This window comes from Anopheles coluzzii, chromosome 3 (assembly GCF_943734685.1).
Source record: "Anopheles coluzzii chromosome 3, AcolN3, whole genome shotgun sequence".
Classification (NCBI taxonomy): Eukaryota; Metazoa; Arthropoda; class Insecta; order Diptera; family Culicidae; genus Anopheles; species Anopheles coluzzii.
Window position 1 is genome coordinate 34,894,949 of NC_064671.1, and position 24,692 is coordinate 34,919,640.

The window sequence follows — 24,692 nt, forward strand, 5'->3', positions numbered from 1 at the left end:
ACCGTCTCCCCGTAGCAAAACAAACTATCCGGCTGCTTGGTCTCAATAGGCTGGCACGACCCCGTAAGTTGTTACGTCAAGAAGAAGAAGCTTCATGTTTTTTTAGATATTCATGAATTCCTAGAGATTCGTTAATATCTCGAGATTCATTGGAGATTCATGAATCTTTCCATTCGAGATTCAGATTCATTAAATCATTCCAAAGATTCATTCAGATTCATGAATCTGAATCAGATCTACCCAACACTAATATGGACTTCAATTTCGGAAAAAAAACCGCCCCCCCAAGAATGTCGATATGCGTACACGAAAGGTTAAGCGTACATTCCTACAAACAATAAGCATGCATTACAACGCAAATCAAAGCGTACAAAACACTCACCTCGTATCGTTTCCCGGTTGCCTGCGATCTGGAACGTGACGGCCACCCCCGGCCGCACGTGAAACAGCACGACATGCTCCGACGGTGGCGTGTGGGTCGGACAGTACGGGCGCGTTTCCAGCTCGAACCCCGGCCCGAAGTGAAACACCGGCTCGACCATCGGCCAGCCGGCCGGCGTCGGCTGGTGGGTCGTATGGGTGGCGGTCGAGGCGACCACGGCCGCCGCCGCCACCGCATTCGCCGGCATGCGCTGGCCGGCCGACGCCGGCACACCGTTGATCAGCTGATGGTGATGATGGTGATGGATGTGGTGCATCGATTGAATCCGCTGATGCTGCAGCGTGGGTTGATTTATCGCTTTCATCGTTGTTGCCGCTGCTGCTGACGTACCGGCCGGCGCAAGGGTTAGAATTGGTTGCTGCTGCTGCTGCTGCTGCTGTGCCTGGCTCGTCGCCGATTGTACGACTGTTGCAGCAGCACCGCTGCACACGGTTGCAACGGTCGGCGCGGGCGCTACCGTGCCCGTGGTCACGCAATTGCTCAGCGTACCGCCGGTCGCCATCGCGACGGCCGCATTCCGGGCGGTCGGTGCGACCACGGCGATGGCGGCCGACGTGGCCGTCTTCGTCACGACGATGCCGCCCGTCCCGACCGGCGGCGGTTCCGTCGCCATCTGTATCTGCACCCGGCGATGCTTCTTGACCGGCCCGATCGGATAGTAGGCCGTCGTGTGGGTGGCCGCTGTCGCCGTCGGCAGCGGTGGTGGGAAGCTGAATAAAGGGGGCTGCTGCTGCTGCTGTTGCGGGGGCTGCTGCTGCTGTGGCGGTTGTTGCTGCTGAAGCTGAAGCAGATGGTGATGGTGATGCTGGTGGAGATGGTGCGGCGGCTGCTGTTGCTGCTGCTGTATCAGCACCTGGGAGGTGGACGGGGAGGAGGAAACACAGGACAGCGTGACCGGCGGGGACGGCTGGTGGATGATCTCCTTCGGGCACTGGGGCTTCTGGTGCTGCTGCTGGGAAGCGGTCGACAACAGTGGTGCCTTTACCATCGAAAATCGGGTTTGGCGGATGGCACCGGCTCTACCGTCACACTCCGTCGTGATTTATGCCGTTGGCTTACAACCGCGCGAATGGAAAAACGGTAAAATAAAAAGGTGAAACTCTCTGAAGGGGCTCTACTACCGGGGCCCCGCAGAATTCACTCTTGCTTCGGTTCCACACTACACTCACAATGTAAACACATACACACACACAGACACACTAAAAGTTCACTAACTGACACGTATCACACTGGGCTTCCCACAACCAAACCACCGCGTGGCCCTACCTCCAGGCGCGACGACACACTGCTTACTGTGGCGATGGTGCGTCCGCGAGCTCATAAACCAACGCCGGCAACAGGCAGCTTTTCTCGCTCGTCGTCGTCGTCGTGTCGCTCTCTTTCTCTAGTTACGGCAGCGGGGAAGCGTTGGACGACGCAGGGAGGGGAAAAGCACGGACAGCACACGCCAGATAAATTCATCAATCGGTTGTGCCGCGCCACAAGCACTCACGCAAACCGGGAGCAGGCAACGTGGCACTTGCGCGATTCGCCCAGTAGTTTCTTGTCCAACCAAGTGCGGAAAGGACACATGCGCCACCCAAGATGTCCCTCGTTTTGGCACACATACACACACACAATGGGTTGTGCTTTTCCTTACAATTTGCGCCACACGCAGGACAACAGGTTACTGGTTGTGTCAATCAGCACACGCGCCAACGTGTCATTATCGCTGTAGAGATCGGCTTTTCGGCTCGCTTCTGCTCTCCTCCTCTTTGGCACTTCTCGCTGACTGTGAGTCCCTACCGGAGGAAAGGATCACACCGTTCGCAGGACTTCTCGTTGCTAGTTTTCCTCGTTAATTTCGACGTGTTGTGGGGGTAAGGTTCCTATCGGGGCTGGTTACTTCCGATTCTTGCGATACTTCAACGCGAAGTGAATGCAAATATACTTGTCTCGAGTTGTTGTTTCTGCAGATAGAAGGAGAAGAACTTCAATTAGTTACAAGACAAACAGGATCGATGTACAACACTTAGCACCAACCACAGACACACGCGCACACAACACCAGTAAGATATTGCGACGCAGTTTAATCGACACCAATTGCTGTATATATATGTGTGTGTGTGGGTAGTACCAATTCGTGGCCCCAAAATCATCGCTCTGGCTGAAGCAAGGGCGCCTCTTATCACACGTTTCAGAGTGTGGGACAGCTTCCCATGGACCCCCTCTCCCCGTTTCCCAGCCACCATGTCAAGCGTCCCGAACCGGTCCCAAATGTGTGGCATGATTTATGATGGTTTGCAGGGAAGAAACGTGCATCAGCAAAGCCTACGGCTACTGCCCAGGCCCAATGGTTCCGGAAGTGGTGACGTCGTAGGTTCTTTTTTTATCGAAAGTGCAGGAGCAGCCCGGGGACGAGAGATAGCTATTACAACCCCCCCTCAAAATATTGACCCACGCACATCGGTTGGCAAGCTAAACAATACGCACTGGCCAAAAAAAAGGACCCTTGGAAAGGTGGGAGAGCAAGCCTAGGCTGCCCATTCAACTGGCAAAATATTATCACTTCCGCCAGCGATCTATGACGTGGGACACAGCGTCGAGAAGAAGCAACAGCAGCGACGTGTCAACGAGTCATACACCACACAACATAATCACCGCACCATGATATCGCCACTATTCTGGTAGGAGGGGGTGTAGCGGGGGGGCATGTATTAACCCAATCGATGAGTGTGATGGGGATGATCACACGTCATTTGCCCAAGTGCGTCACTCGGACTAGATTTTGGTCGACGTTTATGTGTGTGTGTGTGTGTCTATGTTACACTTCTTTATCGAGAAACCCCCAAAGGGAAAGTAGGCAGGCAGCAGCATGGCCTCGTATACTTTTCTGCCACGTATGCCACTAGTATGCGAAAGGCTTTAAACACATCATGACTATTTAATGTTTTGAAAAGCTAACACCGATAGCCTTCCAAAGAAACTTCCTGCGGGATTAACCGTTGCTGTGTGTGTGTGCTCACGGGGGTCATCAGAAGGCGCCTCTCCTTCAGGGGAAGCAGAGATTGGTTTTTAATTCCGAAATCTATCGCCCGCGGAGCCATGCCGTGTAAACAATCAAACGATTTATTCGATTGTGCACAATGTTTTTGTTCCCATTTTTTGTGGTGGTGGCTCTCCTTATCTAATCACGGCAGCCTACGACACCGTTACAACACAAGCAATCTTAATAGCACATGGAGAGCATGGGGCATTTTTGGGGGAAGTACCCGGTACCGACAGTTTAATATACTATTAATAGCGAAATACGGGGCAGATTTGTGTTCTTTAGAAAGAAATGTGTTCGATTGAAAACGTTCCATCGGTCTCTGAAACGAATGAATGCGAAACATTTGCGAAAAAACTGTTCCAACTTCCGCGTATGCGTAACACTATGATTGACTTTTCAGTCACAAGCCAACGCATGCCAGGAGGATAGTGGATGTATTTTATTTCTCTACCTTGGTTTTTGAACAGAATATTCCCACTTTTTTTGTGAAATATCTGGAAGTATTCAAGGATCTTTCAAATATTATTATTTTGAGCGAAGAAGACTATTTTATATTATATATGTGTTATCATCCCCCGCCGAATCTTCTTTTCTCCACACGACACACTCATTCGAACGAACCCGAGAGCGCATTGATGTTCTCTTTCTCATACGGGATTCGATCTCACACGGGCGCGCTCCGTACTCTCTCTTCAACCACACAAGCGGTGAGAGTGTGGTGACGCATCGCACTACACCATCCGGTGGGTTACGATAGCGGCCCGCTAGCATTGCAATATAAAGCAAGCACGGCGCACGCGGTAATCGCACTGTTTAGCTCTATATTTACACGCCACAGAGGCTAAACCTTTTAACGGCAGGCAGCAGATGAGCGGGTTTGCGGGTAAAGGGGATTAGTACTGCCCAAAAACACGCGATGTTAATTTTCAGCAAACTGACTGATTCCATTACACAGCTATTACAGACGCCTGTTTTGTTTTGGGTATCTACCCCCCATCTACCCCAACCGGGCGGGTGCGTACCGCAGTACCGCGAGCACACTTAATTCCATTATTTATGTAGCCAAATCATGCTTCCTTCCTGCTGCGCTCCTGTTCGCCCCGTCCCCGTGTGATCTGGTGCGATTTTCTGCGACGCTATTCGGCGTAATGGCGACAGCATATGGTAACGACACTGATTAATAATCCACACTTGGCTAATGCATTAACGGTTAGGCGCTACAGCCCACTTCTTCTGGGGGGGTTTTTTTTTCTTTGAAGGAACATTATATACCATGTCTTAAAAAAAAAAGCGCACACACACAGACTAATGCCGGATATAAACGCACTCAATCACGTTCCGCTTGCTCGGCTGCATACACCACACTCTCCAGAGCATCTTGTGTCTTGTGTGACTGCTTTCTTTACTGGTCCTTCCAGCGCTTCGGTAACTGTGTATGATTGATTGGGTTTCGACGCTGCCTTCCTTCCGTGTGTCCTCTGCCGTGTGTCCTTGGCAACTGCAACTTGTCTCGCGCGCGCTTCAAACACACACACACATTTGTAACGGGGAATCATCGACCTACCCGGTCATTTTCGTCCGATCGAAGTAAGCAGGATGGGTTTTTAGGGTGTGTATGCGCACCGAACACACGTTGCGCGCTGCTGAAAACACACACACGCACACACAACACGCCCAAAAAAGGGAAGCATCCTACGTCCAATCAGCTGGACAACCGGGAATCCTTTTACACCCAGAGGCAGCTGCAACTGCGTGGTAGCGCACACTTTGGTCTTCCCTATGCGACCCCGTACATACACACACACACACACCCGCACACAGCATCATGGATGCTCTCGCTTGGAGAGAGCTGAAATGGGGTTGTGGCTGGCACATTGCACAAATTCTCATTAAACAAAAAATAAAAGCACAGACCTTGGGCATGGCTGGTGCTGTGCAATTTTATGCAATTTATGTAACGCCTTGTCCAGTGTGGATCCCACAAAAAAACGACTCTTCCTAAGGCACTCCAGAGCACATGGGTGGTCCGTCTGCCATAATCTGCCATATGTCAGTGTGGAATCCTACACCATTCAGCCCCGCCGCGTGCCGGTGTCCAGTAGAGTGTGATGGTAATTCATGCACATGCACCAAACAACCCGGTACACGCACTGCACCGGGTGCTGTCGGAGTGCACAATTTGCCGTAGCAGCGACAAAAAAAAACACACACGCTCTCTCTCTCTCTCTCTCTCTTTTCCTCTCCATCAACCGTCGAAGGACAGCTTCAGCAAGCATTAGAGAGTGGTGGTACGTGTAACAGGGCAGGCACAGATCAATTTGCCTCAGCCTCAATTACAATCAAAACAAAAACAGCAAAATGCATCGCAGCGCAGCGAAGGTTCCGGAAATTCCTCGAATGACTCACGCGTTGCCAAGGGGCGAACGAGAGAGAGAGAGTGGGGGGACGCAGACGGTCTGCTTTTCCAACACGCTGGGCACACACATTTCCGAGATTGGAAAATCTGCCCCCGCAGGGCCCCTCCACCATTGCTTTCGCCGTTCGTCGCGCCGCACAGCCGCATAAACACAGTCAAACACATGCGCGCATCTCCTCGTTTTATCGTCGCCTACGTGTGCGTGTGTGTGTTGTGCGTTGGGTGTCGGAGTTAGCTCCTTGCTGCAGGCTCTTGTGTGCGAAACATTCTTTTTTTCTAATGTCTTGAGGGGGCCTTTTTCCACCCAAATACAATTACGTATCTTGTGCTGGAATGTTTTTCGCTCCAAAAAAAGGAATAAGAGGAAAATATCCTCCGGGAATGCCATTTTCTACATGTGACAGATGCATTCCAGAGAGAGAGCGAGAGAGAGAGAGGAAGGGTTTGTTGTTACTGTTCCCGGAAAAGGATCGCCCTGCACGGGGTCCCGGGAATGAGTAGGCGATGCTTGTAGGCGAAAGTGCACCCACCATCTGGACCGATGGGAAGATGCGTGGAAAGTGGAAAAAACAGACAAACTATTAGCTAACTTTCTTCGCGACTTTCTTCCAACGCAATTGTTTGATTGGAAAGGGCAGGCGAGTGTCGGTGGTGGCAGGAAGCCATCGAACCACTTCATGGGCCAATTTTAGAATCGACACTTTCCACTGCCATGACTAAGCAAACGCTTCTCGCAAACGGGGTTCCAGCGATTTTCCGCACACCACACCACGCACGCACGCACGTAGCCCTTTTTCGCGAGAAACGCCCTCGCGCACACATATGGTATACACACACACGCATATACGGTGGAATATTTTGCGAATTTTCACAGGTGGCGTAGTATGCCGTGAACAGAGGCGTGCACACACAAACCCCCCACTACAATTGCATCACATTGCGAACGACCACTGCGCCACCATCGTCCTGGAAAAGGGACACACCCGGGGCGAGCATACAAAAAAAAAAACACACATCCCCGACACACATGCAGCAGCTGCAGGTCTGCGTTTTTTTCCATCTCACCCGCACTTCACCATACGGTTCACACATAACACCAACAACCGGCGGTACCATACACACACCGCCTGGCTTTTCTTTTCGGATAAAAGCGTCCTACTCGCTTTTGTCAAATGCCGTTTATCATCGTTACCATACGCCGTTTTTTTTGCCTACGCCCGATTTCTACTTACATTCAATTCACTTCACCAACGCAGCACACGGCAAACACTGTGGCACGACGGTTTGGCGATTTATTTAGCACTAACACGCACGAGCACACACACATACACAGAGAGACGGAGACGGAGATTGTACACCGAAATTTTCACACAATTTTCACCTATTTTCTCGCATATTTTCCTCGCGACGCGTTTGATGTGTCCCAGGTAGCAGAGAGCGGTACGCTAGTTTGACGTTTTGACAACCGCCGACCGCTGACTGTCAGACGGGTGAGCTCAAGGCGGGTCGCGGGACCTTTTCCCCTTCGTTTGAAAAATATTCCCGCAACTAAAAAAAAGCAACGAATACTTTTCAAATAATAATAAGCAATAATTTTAAACTAGATAAGAGCACAAACGGCCTTTAAAACTGATGATTATTTTTCTTGGTCGCTCAACGAGAACAACATTGACCAGCCTTGCCGTGTACCGGTCCCGCAGTGCAACGCGAGGGTTTTTGACGTTCGAAAATAGCTGCATCTCGCTCATTTTCTCTAGCCGTCCTGTACTCGCTTAACTGTCCGTTGAACTGTTTACATCTCCACGGCGAACACTCGGTAGCGCTGCTCCATATTTCAAATAAACCCCGTTGATACTTGATTTAAAGTTTTATAATTGCCTTTATTAAAAGTAAAATCATGTTTGTGTTTAAAAAAAAAGTCAGTTATTACAACTTTTTTGTTTTTTTTCCTCTATTTTTCTATTCTAAATTACGCATTTTCACGACTCACCTTGTTTCTATAAACTTTGGACAATTTCCCAACACATGTTTTATTTTTAAATTTAACCCGAAATTCGATTACGTACAACGATTCCTTCAACTTTGTAATTTCATTCCCGTTTAAGCACATATTTCATCCTTATTGCTTGTGAAGTGCAATAAATCTCGCATTCAATCAGCAATCAAAACAAAAATCCCTAACTAGTCATGTTTGTAAGCAAAGCAATGGAAATACCCAGTCTGTATTCATATCAACTCACCAACAGCATTGGCTGTACAGTGCAGTGTGTATTTATTTACGGATTTATGATTACATAAAATGCTAAATTTAAACCCCCGTCAAACAAATGATTCATCTTTCACGTACTTTATTATAATGTGAAATAAAACCGTTTTGTTTTATAGCTTAATGTTTGAGCATATTTGCATCTTAACGCAATAAACGTGCTTTGTGAGTTAAAAGCATGCTTGACTCATGCATCTCACATTGCAACTGCCATGGCTATAGAGCGTCCATTCACTGGTGAACAATCTACAGAACAGCTCATTTATTGCACTTTGTCTATCAACGCTGAATCGTCATTTCCAGCGACCGATAACATTTTTATCAAGGTAAATCTTTTTTAAATCTCTCGTATTAATTATAGCTTCCGTAAAAAAACAAGACATAATAAGCTATTCGAAAGGCCATCTTTGTGAAAGTTTGTTATCACTACCCGCTGATTGATTACATGATGAGGCGTGTGTAGAAACATACAAATCAATAACCATTTGCTTATTTTCGATAGAGGAGGGGGATCCACAGAATCTTGGTGTGCGTGGCGCTATACAAATACAGCAAAACATGGTCCCTTTATCGCTTCGAGTGATAATGATGTGCGATGAAGCGATAGGAGTTGCAAAATATAAACCCCTTCACTTCAAATGTACAGCTATTCAGTGCTAGAACACATTTCGCATCGAACGCGCCCCGATCAAGACATTGCCAAGAATAAACCAAACCAAGTTTTGAGAAGTCCAGGAAGAAAGTGACATAAAAACTTAGAATGCGTGTGCTGAGCTGCATCACTGTGCTGTTGGTGGCACTGGTGGCCGTGCTGGTTCTACCGGGCAGTACCACTGCCTTCAGAAGGAACTATAACGGGGTGTGTGCCTGTCCCAAGATTTACCGGCCTATTTGTGGAAGTGATCTGATCACCTACGCCAATAGCTGCATACTGCGGTGCAAGGTGGACAGTTCCTACGGCAAATCGGTTCAGCTGCGGATACTTCGCGACGGAGAGTGTGAGCGCAAGGCACCGATTCAGATTCCCGAGGAGATCCTGGATTAACGCGAACGAACACCATAAGGAACTGTATTTGTGATAGCGAAGGATATGGAGAACAAAGACAAAGAAGTAAAGTAAAGGAATGCTTCAACTGCATGTGATGTGAAATAAATCGACAATAAAGTATTGATTTGTTAAAAAAAAACAAATTAAAGGTGCTAATAAATGAGATTTACATAACAATTTCTATGAGTTTCTTATCAGCCAATTTATGTTACAATAGTTACAAACACTAGCAACAGACACGATTAAGGTTTAAGAGTGTTTTTTAAACGTGATTCATTGGATTTACACCACTAGCTGAAGTGTTTTGGTGCATGAGCCATACGCTTTATCAATGTTATCAACAGGCCGCTTGGCAGCTGTAAACAAGACAACCCTTTTCAACAACAAAAATAACCATACTTTACTGCTGGATTTACAAAACGTAGCTGTTCCGCTATTACGCATCACTCGCCGGCTTGCTCTTTCGGACCTTATGGAACATTTTAAAAATAGAACGCTGGCCAGCATGAAAATCAACAGCCAACCGCCATCCGCCGGCTAGTAATAATAAACACTTACCCCTATATATTGACTATGTTTCGTGCGTTTCGCACGCACGCACGCACACACAAATGCCACACTCCAGCCGGCAGTTTCAATCCAATTTCCAGACCATCCCAAGCCTCCCATTTAACCTTCGACACATGACCTCATCTTCGTGCCATTTCATGTGTACGGAAAGCTGCGAGGGGAAGTGGAGATGGGGCAACCAAATGGAGCAGGATTCTGCCACCCAAATGACCTTGCATCGTACGCGGGAGCAACGGTTTTTTGGAGCTCCATTATCATCCCTTCCGAGCCGGAGGGATGATGCTGAGCAAGAGAGAGAAGTAAAAGGTTTCGTCTCCTCACTTTCTGCACGGTTGCCCACGTGTTTTTATTTATATATTTATCGATTTTTCGTGACTTTTGCCGACGCGTCATTGTGGTAAAAGAATATTATTCGTAGAAATTATAACACACAAACAGTTGATTTGATTAATGTGAAATTAAGTAATGTTTATAGATTGAAATAAACATATTTTAACATTTAAACTCATTCACTGACTTTGCAATTGTTTTCGATAATCCAAACAGTGTTTAAACCACCACAATTCGTTCGAAAATCCCACACGCAAAGGACGACTGTTGATAAAATCCAATTAGAAAAAAATCGTTACATTCAAATAATCGAACCGATCCGAAAAGGGCAAAGTCAACTGAGAGAAAACGCTCTCAATTTACAAACGCACACATGTTTCTCTTGCCCGTTTTCAATTCATTCATTCCGCTTACGAAAGTGAAACAAACATCGCGTTAAATGGTATGTCTTTTTCACTCCCAAAAGAGCCTCCGAAAGGTTCATTTTTTGGTAATGGGTGTACAACATCCCTAGCGCCTTTTGTTCTGTCGGGCTATTCTGTGTTGCAATGAGTTATAGAGAAGTTCTTTTCAAGACTCAAGTGAGTACTAAATCTAAATAAATAACTTGTTTTCGTACGAGTGATTTGAGTGTTTTGTCATTTTTACATAAAAATGGTCCTATTTTAATAGTGACGTAGAATTGTATGAAATATTGACCAAATTCTCCCTTTCGACTCTCCCATAAATAACAAAGACTTGTAAATACATATTTTAATTCTAACCATGAATAGAATCATTAACTAAATTTAATAAAACAGTTTACATTAGACCTATTACCTTCATTTAAAAACTTAAGACCAATAAAGTAATTCTAACCATCAATTCTAATAAATTCTAATTCTAACCAGCAATTCTAATAAATTGAATATATAAATGAATTTAGTAGGATTTTTTCTTTTCACGTATGACGTATGACACTCCTTCAAATACTTCAAACCATTAAAATTATCTTTTGCACACAACAAAATAAACATAAATAATATACATTTTCCACTTTCTACTACTGCGCTTAAACTTACACCACGCACCGTACCTTAACCATCGGTTGAGCGGAACGGAACCGAGCGCGCTTGGAGCATGATGAACCTACCATGCAGTGAACACTTCTCTCCCGTCTGGCAACAGAAACGGTCGCGCACTCTGCTCCGTACTCGTTAACTTCGACACTGAAGAAAAACTCGCGCTTTTGTCGCAGGTCGGCCACCCTCTCCCCCGTTTTAAAGTGTTTTGTGACGCCAACCAACGGTACGCCATCATCCTTTTGCGATAAAAAAAGGATACACTCTTGCAAAAACATTAAAGCAGCAGTACGGTGCCGCCACCTGCCACTTAAACACGTCCCGGCGTTTAACGACATAAAGGAAGAACCAGAAGAAAAAAGTAACAAAGTTCATTACATTCGGCACCTGCTTCCTGCGCTGAAAGTTGCACGTGACGTAGTTCTAGAATTTCAGTAGCGCCGCAAAAGATTAAAGCGAAAGGTCCTTGAAAAGGGCTCCCTCTGCTTTATTATTGATCAGTAACAGAACAGTGCCCGTCCGTTCGTTTTGTTGCTGTGGTGGTTGTTGTGCGTTTGTGTATTCCGCTCTCGTTCGTTCTTCCTGTGTCTGTGGTGTAAATAAAGTAAAAAAAATGTCAGCCGATGCGGAACTATCCTCCATCCTGAACCGTCGCCAGCAGATCAACGAAGCGCTGGACAATGGGCAGGCGATAAAGCCCACGTTCAAAGTGGTCAACATCTACACCGAGTTCCACGAGTTCTCGCGGAAGGAAATCAAGGACTACCAAGCCACCTTCAGCAAGTGAGTATTTTGCTCGTGACACCAACATATATATAGAGAGAGAGGGAGAGAGAGAGCGCGAAAAAAGGAGAGCACAACACAAGAGAAGGAATATTGAAGGTTCATGGCCTACTGCTGTTCCGCAGCCACGCACAGCTGCTGTGAGTTGGTGGTAGAGGTCATCTGTGTGCAATCCGCCACACACATACGTTAGCCACCTTCTGCTGCTGCTGTGTGCCAGTGGCTTCGAGAGCCTTAGAACAAATGCACCGCGGCCAGGGCCAAATGGGTATAGCCCAGAACTGGTTTTTAGGGCCCCAACAGCAGTTCACACTCACACAAAAAGCACAGAAAAGAACGTTTGGTCGGTTGAATTCGAGAAGGATACAGTCGATGCATTTCGATGCATGTTGCTGCACTGCCGGATGCGCAGAAACATAACAAAGCATATAAAGAGAGAGAGAGAGAGAGCAGCAGCACGGCACAGCACAAAAGGTTTCCCAGGGGTTTGGTCGGTTTTTTTCTGCCCTCTCTCCTGTGCACATGCTGCACAACTGCAACTGCAACTGCAAACGGTGGTCGAAGAGGCGTCTGATTTGAAGGCAGAGGATCGAATGCCTCAGATCCTGAGACAGATCATCATGTAGTATTGTGCGTGTGCTGTGCGCGTTGTTTTTGTTTTGCATCTCGTGTTTCCTTTGCAACGGCTGCTGAGCACTCGAATGCTCGATGTTTCCATAATAATCAGCTCGATTATCATCGGTCCTTACCTTGCTGTCGCTGCTGTGTCACAGTTCAAAGCACCCACACTCTACCCCGGCAGCCTCTGGCAGCATGTCATTGGATCGAAGGAAACACAAAACCATTGATTATGCTCTCCCCATTACTATGCTTTTCGCACAGCCCGCCGTCGTCGTCGTCGTCGCAGCGCGTTGTTTGCCATCTGCATATGAATCTCTCTTTTGTGTGTCTGTCTGTCTTTGTGTGTGGGGGTAGGGGGGGGGGAGATGCTGGGCTCAAACGGTTGAAAGGTTAACGACATGCGCCAACGCACCGAGAGTGTTGCAATATGTAGAGAAAGAATGAGGGAGAAAGAGAGCATCACCACAATGTCTAGCAGCTGACAATGTCATGTGAAAAATTAACCTACATTTTTGCAATCGCACCCCGGGACGCTCGAGGGGGAAGAAGCCCTTTGTGGCGGAGAGCTTTTGGGAGGCCCATAAAGTTGGGCAATTTAAGAGCAGTCGCACGAGCCCATGGCCCGGAAACAGAAATGTCATAATCTCTTGCCTGCTCTTATAATTTATAGATGAGCAAATGTTCAACATAATTGTGTAGAAATGGGACTGAACCTTAATTCTTCTATACGAGACATCTCCAAACTGATTTTTTCGGAGCTAGGACATACCTTACTAATCAAACTAAATCCAATATACTGCTCAAAACGGCTCTAAACAGCCCCAGTCTATCAGCAAGAAAAGTTGTAAGGTAGAATCTTTCAGAATTTATTTATCCCCTGCACGCTCCAGTCACGGTCGACCACGTGGTACACTCGGCTAGTCATACGACCAATCATCATGCTCGTTATGAGTTCAAATCTTATGTGAATCGAACCTCTCCAGATGATGGAATTTGAATAATGGATGGATCCTAGCATGCCTTGGCTTTAGTAGACTACAGTTATGACTTAACAATTAGAACATAATTTTCTAATTAGAATTCTAATTCGAAGAAGAAAAAGAAAAATAATAAGAAGCAGAAGAAGAATAGCTACTCAAAACTAAATATGATATTTGTCTAATGAAATAAGTATGATAAAAAGTAAATGTACAAACATATGCTCAAAGTTGGCCTTCGTTGCTACAAACAAGACATTGCATCTTCAACATTGCAATGTTGAATCATCATCACAGTTGATGATCTAATGATCTTATGCCACACATCCCCATAGGGAGAGTAGCTCGATTTCAAAACAATTGCCAATGTTGATATGTTGTGCTGTTGACAATTTCTCACCAGTAACGACCACCGCCTCCTCCCCCCATGTGAAGGTCTTCCAGTAATAGGCGATCAGTTACAATCTTTCCAGCGGGGCCCATATTATCTACCCGACACGTAACACCATTGCTCGCCTCCTTCCGTGTCGTGTCCAAACCAAAACATTTTTCTAATTAAATCGCAATCTTATCGACAACGCCGCATCGACACCATCCATCGGGAAACTATGCCGGGAATGTGTTGCGAGTTGAGATTTTATCGCTTGGTAGCATTTTCTTCCCATCATACACGCCCCAGCCGATCGTGGCGGCTTTTTGATGATGATCGCTGTTTCCCTTTTAACACCTCACCGCACAAACCGTGAGCTTGCAACGCTCGATTGACGACGATTAAACAGACAAACACAGAGCACGCACAGAGCACAGTAGAAACCACGGAAGCTACTGTTGCCTTCATCGCGAACCAACCTCCCCACGCAGTGATCGATGGTTCCGGTGAAATCTGACCCTCGCCCAGTCCGGTCGGTGACAATTCATTCCAAGCACTAGGGAGGGGGTACACCACGAAGGGTTGAATCGCATTGGTTGGAACAAAATGCTCAATTCCCCTTGCAACAGCAGTGGCGAGAACAACCTTGGACCAAATCTATAGAATCACCTGAACTCAAAACTATATCCGTGGGACTTCGTGTCTGTTCAATCATTTAGTTCTGGGATGATACATCGTATTCAGATCTATGTAGCTAGTCCGGTAACTATGGCGATCGCACCTTAAAAAAAAAAGAACCACGTGCTTGTTTGCGCACTGGCGCGACAATTAGTACGCAGCAGCATAAAACTGTGGCAGGCCGTGCGGAGGGTCTCCACCGCTTGTGGTACTCTCGGTTTGGGGTATTTATATACGGCCATCGGGGCCACTCACGGACTGGAACGTTCTTTTCGGTCGGTGTTTCCTCGGTGGGGCTCTGCGGAGAAGAAGATGAATCTTTCCAGCGACGACACGTTTTGTTGACTTCTGGGAGAGCGCAAGATAGTAGATCGTGGATCGTCGTACGATAACAGCCGCTATGCTCCAGAGTGTGTTGGAGTTGTGTTTGTTTTTATCTCTACTACCACGACTTGCTCGTTTGTTTCACTTTTCCTGTACGCACAATGCGTCACATTGTGTGTCTGTGTCACATGTGTTTCCAAAGGTGGGAAATGGTTTAATTGTTTACATTAAACCCCTCCCTCCCTCTACCAGCAGCAGCGGCAGCAGCAGTCTGGCAGGGTGTCAGATAGGGCCGACTGATTCTTGGCCACGCGTCGTGCTGCTGTCAGTAATGTAATATCGCCTCACCTCGCGTGCGTTTCAAATATCAAACAGTACAGAACTTGGTGGTGTTGTAGAGCCAGTGTTCTGGTTCTGGTTACTTATGTTACACCTTTTTTAGATATACAGACAGAAACTCAGTCCGGATGTCCAAGTGACTCAAGTTGTTCGGGGAGGGAGTCAACGCGCAACGCACGCTTCTTGAAGACCTTACGCGTTTCGCGCTTGAATTGCATCAATTCTTCCCGGTTGGGGGTGTGGGGTTGTTATGATGGACTCGATTCGAAGAAGAAAAAACCCTTCAAACACACACACACACACACAACCAGTGCGTAACCGCAGCAGTAAAAGGGCGTAGAGCAAGTTTGGCAATATCTGGAGCACGTACTTGAAAGGCCCATGTTTGTCGAATTCAATTCCGATACCGATACCTTCATGCGTATCAACTGCAGCACCGGCGGGGAGGGGGGTTATTGAATACTTCAAAAAATCGCTCCCTCCGTATTTGCGCAGACGCAATCGATTAACTAACCAACCAACGGTGAGGTGCATCGGTAGAACTTGCTGCGATGCAATATTACACGTCGTTGCGCAAACATGCAGCAAAACCGCAAACCGCAAACTTGCAGGGCGGCTAGTTCGACCGTGAGGTTCGGGATCAAATAATGTGACCTGGCAGGCATGATTGCTTGGCTGCCAGATAGCCAGCAAAACGGGTCAACTCCATTCGCGACCCTTCGCGAGGTGTGAAAACGTGACTAGAAATCGGTATCAACTCCGTGGCAGGCTCAACATTGTGGACGTGTACTTGTTTGTGTCCAACTGGGCAGAGGTTCAATCACAACAGGGAAGCCCTGTTGTGGAAGTAAGCATCGGATCAGGGACGCTTAATTAAATTTAAAATAGCCGACTATGGAAGGTTCGCTGCCGTCTCTGCGCCGTTGTCAGGGAGCTCTAGGGGCTCTGATTCTTGATGGTGACTGTGGTGGTTTGTTGCGTGGAAGATTTCTGCATTATATAATGCATCCCCACCGCAACACAGCCCTCCAAACCCCTCCCCAAGACCGGTAGCGATACAAACCGATCAGTTTCGGTTTGGCGTTTTCCTGTTCCAGAATAGGTACAGGTGTATTGTGGCACATTAATCGTCGCCCGGGCTCGGTTCGTTGCTTCCACCCGCGCTACAAAACTCGGCCTGAAAACCATAGCCTAATAAAGCCGAAGGTGAATCTAATGAACACTCACTGATTCCACTGAGCTTAACCTGTACTGCTATCTCTCTCTCTTACCCGGGTCTCCTACAAAACAACAATAATCGGTTACATGTGAATGTAGGTCGGGAAAGAGGGGACGCATGTGGAATGGGTTTCGGTTTTCTGGGTTTTTTACTATCGATTTCTAGTGGTGTAAAACAGAACGGGGACCTGTTAATTCAGCTGCTACTTCCAGTCGGTGGTCGGCAAACACGTCGCAAAAATGGAGCTAAATATGGTAAAAATAATCTCAAAGTCTTGCCTAAATCTTGCTCTTTTTAGTCATCAGTTTTAGATAGAATGACATATTGTTCATCAATGTTTGCCTCTGAGGCTTCAAGTTCTGCTTCCAATGCGTCTATTTTTGCCTTTATTATGACAATTGGTGCCTCTTATATAAATTATCTTTAATATTTTTGATATTAATGGTGTATTGGTGCCATTTGTTATTGTTTCACTATCTCCAATTTCTATTAATTCCTCGAAGATATGATGTTTGATATCACTCTATTCGGAACACACGAATATTCAGAAGTTGCATAGAATAGAACTAAAATAGAGAACATAGAATATTAAGAAGTTGCTTCTGAATACGTCCAACTACATGCAATATATCCCCCAATATCCAACAAATATCTAATAGAATCTTAACATGCTCCAAACCCACTTGCCAACCACTGCACTAGACAGCTAAACTACAGTAAAGCCCCAATACCCGTACAAGTAAAGAGAAAATCTACGTAGCGAGAAGGTCAGGTACTAATAAAAAGCACTTCCCAAAAACATATAAAAAAGAAAACCTCCGTTTCTAAGGCAAAAAGAGTAATTTACGTGCATTTAGCAGGTCAACCTGGTGTGTTAGTACCAGACGTATATGCATATGGGCTCTGCTAGTCAGAAATACCAGAAGGCAAGGAGAAGAAAGCGAGCGGATAAATCGCTTGGAGCATCCAGTCCCTCTACCTACCCCAACATCATTTGACGAGTCTCTCCCACGTGCGCTTTGAAAGTGAAATCCCTGTGAGCTATGTGGTGGTCAGTAGAGAAGCGAAGCCAGTAAAACGGTAGCCCAAGTCTCGGTAGCTAATGGGAAGGAAGGGAAGCTAATCTCTGCCCATCTACATCTCGCACGTTAGAGATGGTGCATCATCTTCTCCAAAAATCCCTCTAAACCTCTCTTTGAGCGTGTGTTTGCATTAGGGATGAAAAGTGACTACGATTAATCGTAATATGAGATCCACTGAAAGCTCGCACACAGCAGGGCCTCTATGGCGAGAAGCTATCCGTAAATGGCTTTAGATTCGAAGACCTAATGATGATGCTTTTAGACAAGTCGTCGGCCCCCATATCAACACCTACTCCAACTCCAATGAACGTCTCCCGTCAGAGGGAGGACACATTTTAACGACCTTTTTCCAAGAAACTAATCGATAAGGCAATATCGATAAAGCTCCTGTAGTGCTTAGAAAGGCTCATCAACTGCCTTTCCTAGATGAAGGTTCATTACAACTCCCCTCCCCCCCCCCTCGTAAAGCTTTCTTGACGAATTTCTCAGAATTAACAGTTAGTCAAAGGTAGGCGTTGCGTTTATCTGTCATCTCAAATCAACAAAGAGAGAGAGAAAGAGAGAGAGAGGCACACGCACACGGCTCCACTGTCTTTTGCGTCGTAGGTCGTAGGAGGCGACGACTGGCCCCAGTGTCGTGTGTACGGTATGGATGAATCATACACACCTTTAATTATCGGCATTAGTAGCTCAGACACAGTTGTTTACCTTGCGGCAGTGGGGCGTCGAGCGGAGTCGGTAGAGGAAGTTTCAATATTCAAATCGACGGTAGCCAAAGCACAAGGAACTGTGTACATCGTGTTCCCCTCTACTCGACGGGTTCGACTATACGGTTGGTTATCATAAAAACTTCAATGGTGACGAATGTGCACAATTGTAATGTAGAGAGCGAGACAGACCGCGGGGACGTCGACCACACGTTGGTTTATGGCACTGCGTTTTAGTACAGCGAGTTAGTAGTTTCCCCTGTTGTCCGCCTAACATGGGCGTAAGAGACACAGCGGCAGGGACGATAATTGAGCGATTGAGCAACAAACAAGGAAAAGCGAAGCGCGTTGAATCATCCAAACACCACCATACCCCCTCTAGTATGGGTGGAGGAGGGACATTTGTACATGATTTCAGTGCTGTGCAATGTCCAAAGGGTACTTTGACAGAAAGGAAATGAAACGCCGCCGAGCCGGCTAGCTGATATCCATCGCTGCGCCATAACAACCCTTGCCTTTTCTTGTATTCCATGAAGTTCCGTGAAGTTGGCAAGAACTACATCACCCCAAACCAAGAAGCTAGAGTGCCGTACCGCATTCTACACCATTTGCTGTTCTGGAGCTGTGTTGTCGTTGTGCGTTGCAAATTATGAACCGGAGGGAGCGCAATGTGATAACATCATAAAATAATCAACAGCGGCCTATTATTCCATTTGTCGCTACTCTCCAATGATACCCTTTGCTTATTGGCGTGTTGGAGGTTAGTGGACACAATTGTGTGACTCATGCCGCCCCTGGAACGCTTTGCAAACGTGTTAAACTGTCCCAGTAGTGTGAATCCTTGTCGTTAGAGTAGTCGCAAAAAAAACCAAAACGGTTAGAAGTTTGAATTTAACGCCTGTGAGATAATAAAACCTTCTGTCAAAACGGCGACTTCACAGCATGATGAAACACACCTCCAACGCAACAACAGCAAAAAACCGGACCGCTTTTCTTCTTCCGCACTTTCCTTCTTTGGGGTGGGTTTGGGCTCGTATGTCCCCCACAGGGACAGGGAGGCTTCTCGTCTCGTGTTTGGAGCGTTTTGAGAATGGTTAGTTCATCAGGAACCGGTTGCGTTTGCTTGCGACGAGAGCCAGCTCCAAATCTTGATGTTGGAAGTGATCTTCGCGTTTGTTTCTTCGTAACATTGAAGCCTCGGTTCGGTCGATTACATACATCTTCAGCCCATTCGGGCGGCGTTACAATGTCGCTAGAGATGGAGATTTGCAAACAGCGTTGTGTAACGACACGATGAGGGCGGGTGTGATCGAGATTTTCTATGCAAAACACCCGTCGAACGTTTGATCCACGGTGACGTTTGAAATGAACCTTTCTCCTCCGAAATGACAAACCAAAACACAAGAGAGTGATGGTTTATTTTTGGGGCGTGGGACGCTTGCAGTACCAAAGCCGGTACTTCCTGTTTCTTTGGTAGGCCATGGAAACATGGAAAGTGTGTGCACTTGCCATGGGAGAATGTTCGTGTGTGCGTGTGACGTATGCAACACAAGGTTCGTCGCCGGACGATGATTAGATATGCGTCGTGTGGTGTGCAGCACGTAGACAGTCCCCATGTTCCTACATAATAATTATCGTACTTCGGCACAACAACGGTCGGTCACACAATGTGCATCGTTGCCCTTTTTTTCTGCAGCCCAAAAACGGAGGACGGCCCTTTTGTGCTTTCCTTTTTGAAGCTTTCTTCTTGCTGTACCGTGTACCGTATTTCCGTTGCAGCGAGCAAGCCACAAAACTACGGCCCACACAGCACGGTTTGTATTCAAATGCCTGGTCAACCGAGGCTCGTTTCTGTGCCTTCTTTCTTCGGCCTTTGCATCCTAACGCTTCGAACACCAATTATTCAATCGCTCCAGACCGGTCAACGGTCGAACGCGAGGGGTCGGGATCGGGAGAGGAGTGCTCGGTTGGTCACACGAAACTGGTCACATTCCCATATTGGCTAAGACCCCAATTATGAAACCAGCTGAAAGTGTTTGGTCGTATCGGAGGACACCTTAAACGGAGGATGACCGCCGGTGAGCTCCTCGATTAGTCTCCAAACTGCGTTTTGCACCGATTTTAAGCGAACGGGACTCCACTTTACAACCTCAGCTCGTCCCCCCCGCTAAACGATGATGACATGTTTAGCATTAATGTTATGCTTTTCTTTGGATTGCATCGTGTCTCGTCGGAATCTAAATTCCTCTAGCCACGGCAGAGATCGTTAGATTTGCGTTGCGTAAAAATTTGCGTGTGTGTGTGTGTTGCGCAGAAGCTATCCGGGGAAACGGTCAATCATCAAGCGATCGAAAGTGCTTCCCGTCCGCTACTGGCAAGGGGAAAAGGTAGAAGAGGAATCCAGGGGGTTTTAGCGCATCATCACACTCGCTGGAGTTCGAAACCGAATTCGAAATTGACCGTAAACCGTAAAACACGCACCACGTGTGTTGTGACTTTTTTCCGTTTTACGCGATCGGATGCGGATCACACACACACACGCGCACAAACGAGCCCGTAACTTATGTGACCGTTAAATTGGGTGGGCAGTTTCTCACGACGAATTTCGATTACTACCACTGCGGCTCCGGCGATGCGGCGATGAAAGGCCAATCGAAGGTGGATCAATTGATGGCAGCTCAATTGTGGCAGCAAAAGCGCATTCGTGGGAAGAGAGTTGCGGATTGGGGAGTGAGCAAAATCTTGCCTAGGCAATGGGGCCTGTATTTAGAAAGTTTTACCACTGCTAACTTGTATAAAGATTTATTTTAATAACTATTGCTTCCTTCCTTATTCTTTGGAGCATTCAATAATGCTTTCTGGCCATTTATACTAACCTTGGATATGTTTTATAGAGCTATTGGTGTGCTGTTTTGTTAGGCGAGAGTCATTTCAACTGTACTTTAAACTTATAACCTATAACGTTGATGGACCAGGGATTTAACCACAGCTTAAAAGGCTTTATGGACACAATTTACAAAAGTATTTGGCGATGTCCTAAAGATCTTAGCTCGGAATTACTTCCGTTTCGCAAACATATTTTATGGCGCGTAGAGCTCATTTTGAGGATCGTTTAAGATCGCTAGACAAGATTTGACAAGATAATCCAACAATATTAAATCCAAAAGGGCTCTGCCAACGAAATGTCTGCAAAATTCTTTGAGTCATCCAGTCACGTTGTCTATTTATGGCCAACACCACATTAACTGATCGCATTGCTTTACATAGAAACCGGCAGCCTAAGCCTTATGAAACTCCGATAAGCCGCCTGGCCCTGTAGCTGAAATGATTCAATATGCACAACCTGTTGCGAATGGCCAATCATGTGCTGATAGCGTCACCTAGTGTCTAGTGTCTTGCACATTTGCCTTCCTTCTCTACCAACACGCAAATGGGGAACGCGCGCAACGACACCGAACATCGCGTATGACGACGCAAGCAGGCAACCTGTTTTGTGCATTCACAAAAGAAGCAAAACACGCATCACCAATTTCTTATAAGGCACCAGCAGAAAACAAAACAAACACACGCGCATAAAGCAACGAAAAAAAAACCCTCAATCGCATGCATAACAAAGCTTGCGCGGCGATAGAAGGGTTCATGCGCGAACGAGCTCGTGCGCACGACGACGATCGAGGCACACGTTTTGCTACCAAATCGGCTCCTCGTCCCACGGTCACAGGCAGCACAGGGCTTCCACAGCGCAGAGGTTTGAGGGCCACAAAGACCCGAATGTCACGAAAATGTGACCGAGCGTGAAGAAACACGGTGCGATGGAACAATTGTCACCGTGCTGCAGGCAGGAAGTTCCGTTCATCCGCAGTTCCGTTTTGCGCAGGGGGACTGACAGTGTGCAAAGGGCCAGTGCGCGCAATCAGTCTGAACGATAAATCCGATACACAACATGCTTGTTCAAGGTCATCAACCATCCAACTCTGCCCGCATTCCCGCGGTGCGTTAATTTCAATTTATGTTCTGATTCCAATTAATATGATCTGAGCTTCTGAGGGGGGCGAATGGTGGTCGGTAATGGTCGATCGAAAGTAGTCACCCTTAAAGGTGGTGGGAAACAGGTTTCGAGATTTCGAGATTTCGATTTCGACCGTTTTCGTTGACGGGTTCGTCGCTTGCTTGCTTTCAGAAGCATTCTGAGCCGTTTGATTATCCGGATCACTTCATGAGGGGGGACTTTCCCTCGCGGATTGGTATCCCTTTTATATCACAACAGGTTCCTCACACACACACAGGTGGTCCCCCTCGGGCAAGGTTTCGACTTCAATTTACGTTGGGACATAAACATTCTGACTCATTCATTGAAGGCTCAGCGCCGAAGAGAGAGATAGAGAGCACGCAAAAAAGCACAATAATAGATTGGGTAAATACCAAATGGAGGGGAATTTACCACCGGAGTCACCCAAAGTCAAGACATCATCTGGGTGGAGTTAATAGCACGTTTTTTGCGTGTAAGTGCAGATTTGTTTCACAAACAACACAAGAAAGTACGTTAACAAACAGACGACACACGACACGCAACTCCCGGTGTTTTGGGTTGGGTTGTGCACGAATGATTATGGGCACACACGCTTACGCGCCTTACAATAAACAATGTTGCTCAGGTCAATAAATGCTCGAAAATTCCTTTTCGTGGCTAAACCAAAAATTCCTTCGTGACATTCTACCCCACACGGAGAAGGCGTTTATAGGCCATTGTGACTAAAATAAACGCATGGAGGGAAGTGGGAGGGTGAAATGATATCATACACTTGTGCCATAAAGCACCTTGGATTGAGCCTTTTTTACGAAATTAGTATTCAAATCTCGTGTTTGTGCGAAGAGAGACGTACCAGAGTTTTATGCCACTGTCGTGTTCCCATTCGAACGTTACGGGGAATTTCAAAAAGAAAAAAAAGTTGTCTTTGAATTCAAAGCTAACCGTTTTGTGTCCGTTTCTCGTTACGCAGGTACGACGTCGGCAACGATGGCTATCTCGATCTGGCCGAGCTGAAGATCATGATGGAAAAGCTGGGCGCCCCGCAGACCCACCTCGGGCTGAAGGGCATGATCGCGGAGGTGGACGAGGACAAGGATGGCAAGATATCGTTCCGCGAGTTTCTGCTCATCTACCGGTAAGTGGTGCCCGTTGTTGTTGTACACTGAGACATTTCAGACATTTACAATTAAATCTCTCTCTCTATCTTTGTTTCTAATTTACAGCAAAGCACGCGCCGGTGAGCTCGTGTCCGACTCGGGGCTTGGTCAGCTCGCCCGCCTCACCGAGATCAACGTGGACGAGGTGGGCGTCGGGGGGGCGAAGAGCTTCTTCGAGGCAAAGATCGAGCAGCAGCTGCGCACCAACAAGTTCCACGACGAGATCCGGCAGGAGCAGGAAGAGCGGCGCCGCATGGAGGAGGAACGCGTCCTGCGGCGGCAGCAGTTCCAGCAGCGGGCGGCCGTATTCCAGTAACTCCCGGGCGGATGGTTCAATGTTTTGAAAAAAAGCGTGTTGTGTGTAAGTGTGTGTGTACGTGTGTTTGTATAAAAAAAGATTAATTTAGTGCAGTAGGATAAGTCGTACAAAAAGTCAACCCCAAAAACCCCCTGTCAGGATACTAGGAGGAGATTTTGCTTTAAAGACGCAACCCAATTGATCGGTTTTTGTTTGTTTTAGTCGCCAGAGTTTAGTCACCAGCTCAATTCACAATTCACGCGTGTCATTTGCTTCTCCCCATCTCTATATGAGGAGTTTCCGCAAGATCACAAGCAGCACCCCCACCCCATTAGTGTGTTCTCTCCTTTTGAAATAGTTCCCATACAAGTAAAGAGTGACCACAGCAAGCAAGATGCTGAGTAAAAGGAAGGGAAAGGCAAAGAAGCGATCAGTTGAGACAAGGACCGTCCAGGCGAGAGAGTTTTAACCAGGCAACCAAGACGACAGATCCAAGCAAGCCGAGGAATGGATCGGATTTGACAGAGCAGAAAACAGTTCGTTTAGCAGTCTACCCTAGTCAATCTTTGTCCGTATTATTGACCTACAACAAACAAACAAACAAAACAAAACAAAGCGTGAGCGCATTAGAGAGCTAAAAAGGAAGATTATACAAAACGGTGACACAGGCGCAGGTTGTGCGGGAACCAAAAGTCTCAGATGGAAGATATATTTTTGATAAAGAGTAGGGAATTTGTGGGTATCGATCGGGGTAAGTAGTTTTGGGTTTGGTTAGGGGAACGTATTGAGATCGCGAAGTAAGTAAAAGAGATAGAGAGAGAGGAATATTGCGTATAAATGTGTTTTAAATGTTTAAACTGTTAACTACAACTGTAAAACAAAAAGGGTAGATTATACAACTAGTTCAACCTTACCCCAGCCGGTGTTGTTCGTTCCTCTGTGA

At 46.8% G+C, this 24,692-nt stretch overlaps 3 protein-coding genes across 4 annotated transcripts in view; 2 read left to right on the forward strand and 1 right to left on the reverse strand.

Annotated features, from left to right (window-relative positions):
* The window catches only part of LOC120955814 (fibronectin type-III domain-containing protein 3A-like), a 60,072-nt gene extending 52,721 nt beyond the window's left edge, over positions 1-7,351 (reverse strand). Inside the window, exons 1-2 of one of the 2 annotated variants that reach the window (XM_049609774.1) lie at positions 7,122-7,351; positions 383-2,391 (exon numbers count right to left, since the gene is read on the reverse strand). In XM_049609774.1, the coding sequence (XP_049465731.1) occupies positions 383-1,430 (1,048 nt within the window). In that variant the 5' untranslated portion in view covers positions 1,431-2,391; positions 7,122-7,351. Of the gene's footprint in view, positions 1-382; positions 2,392-6,954; positions 7,055-7,121 lie in introns of those variants that run through there. The other variant, XM_040376996.2, reaches the window with a different exon arrangement.
* A 1,439-nt stretch (positions 7,352-8,790) lies between these two features.
* On the forward strand, positions 8,791-9,380 carry LOC120958637 (serine protease inhibitor Kazal-type 1-like). The gene has a single exon (XM_040381577.2). The coding sequence runs from the start codon at positions 8,916-8,918 to the stop codon at positions 9,198-9,200; it is 285 nt and encodes a 94-aa protein (XP_040237511.1). The 5' UTR covers positions 8,791-8,915; the 3' UTR covers positions 9,201-9,380.
* A 1,869-nt stretch (positions 9,381-11,249) lies between these two features.
* Positions 11,250-24,662, forward strand: LOC120956823 (EF-hand domain-containing protein D2 homolog). The gene is made up of 3 exons (XM_040378575.2): positions 11,250-11,947; positions 23,265-23,429; positions 23,518-24,662. Exons 1-3 carry the CDS (start codon positions 11,778-11,780, stop codon positions 23,765-23,767), a joined length of 585 nt encoding a protein of 194 aa, XP_040234509.2. The 5' UTR covers positions 11,250-11,777; the 3' UTR covers positions 23,768-24,662.
* The last annotated feature ends 30 nt before the right edge of the window (positions 24,663-24,692 follow it).

Excerpts from the sequence above, each read along its gene's own strand:
- LOC120958637 (XM_040381577.2), top strand. The coding sequence starts at position 8,916 with ATGCGTGTGCTGAGCTGCATCACTGTGCTGTTGGTGGCACTGGTGGCC.
- LOC120956823 (XM_040378575.2), top strand. The coding sequence starts at position 11,778 with ATGTCAGCCGATGCGGAACTATCCTCCATCCTGAACCGTCGCCAGCAG. Across the intron at positions 11,948-23,264 it reads TACCAAGCCACCTTCAGCAA|GTACGACGTCGGCAACGATG; the intron begins GTGAGTATTTTG and ends CTCGTTACGCAG. Across the intron at positions 23,430-23,517 it reads GAGTTTCTGCTCATCTACCG|CAAAGCACGCGCCGGTGAGC; the intron begins GTAAGTGGTGCC and ends TCTAATTTACAG.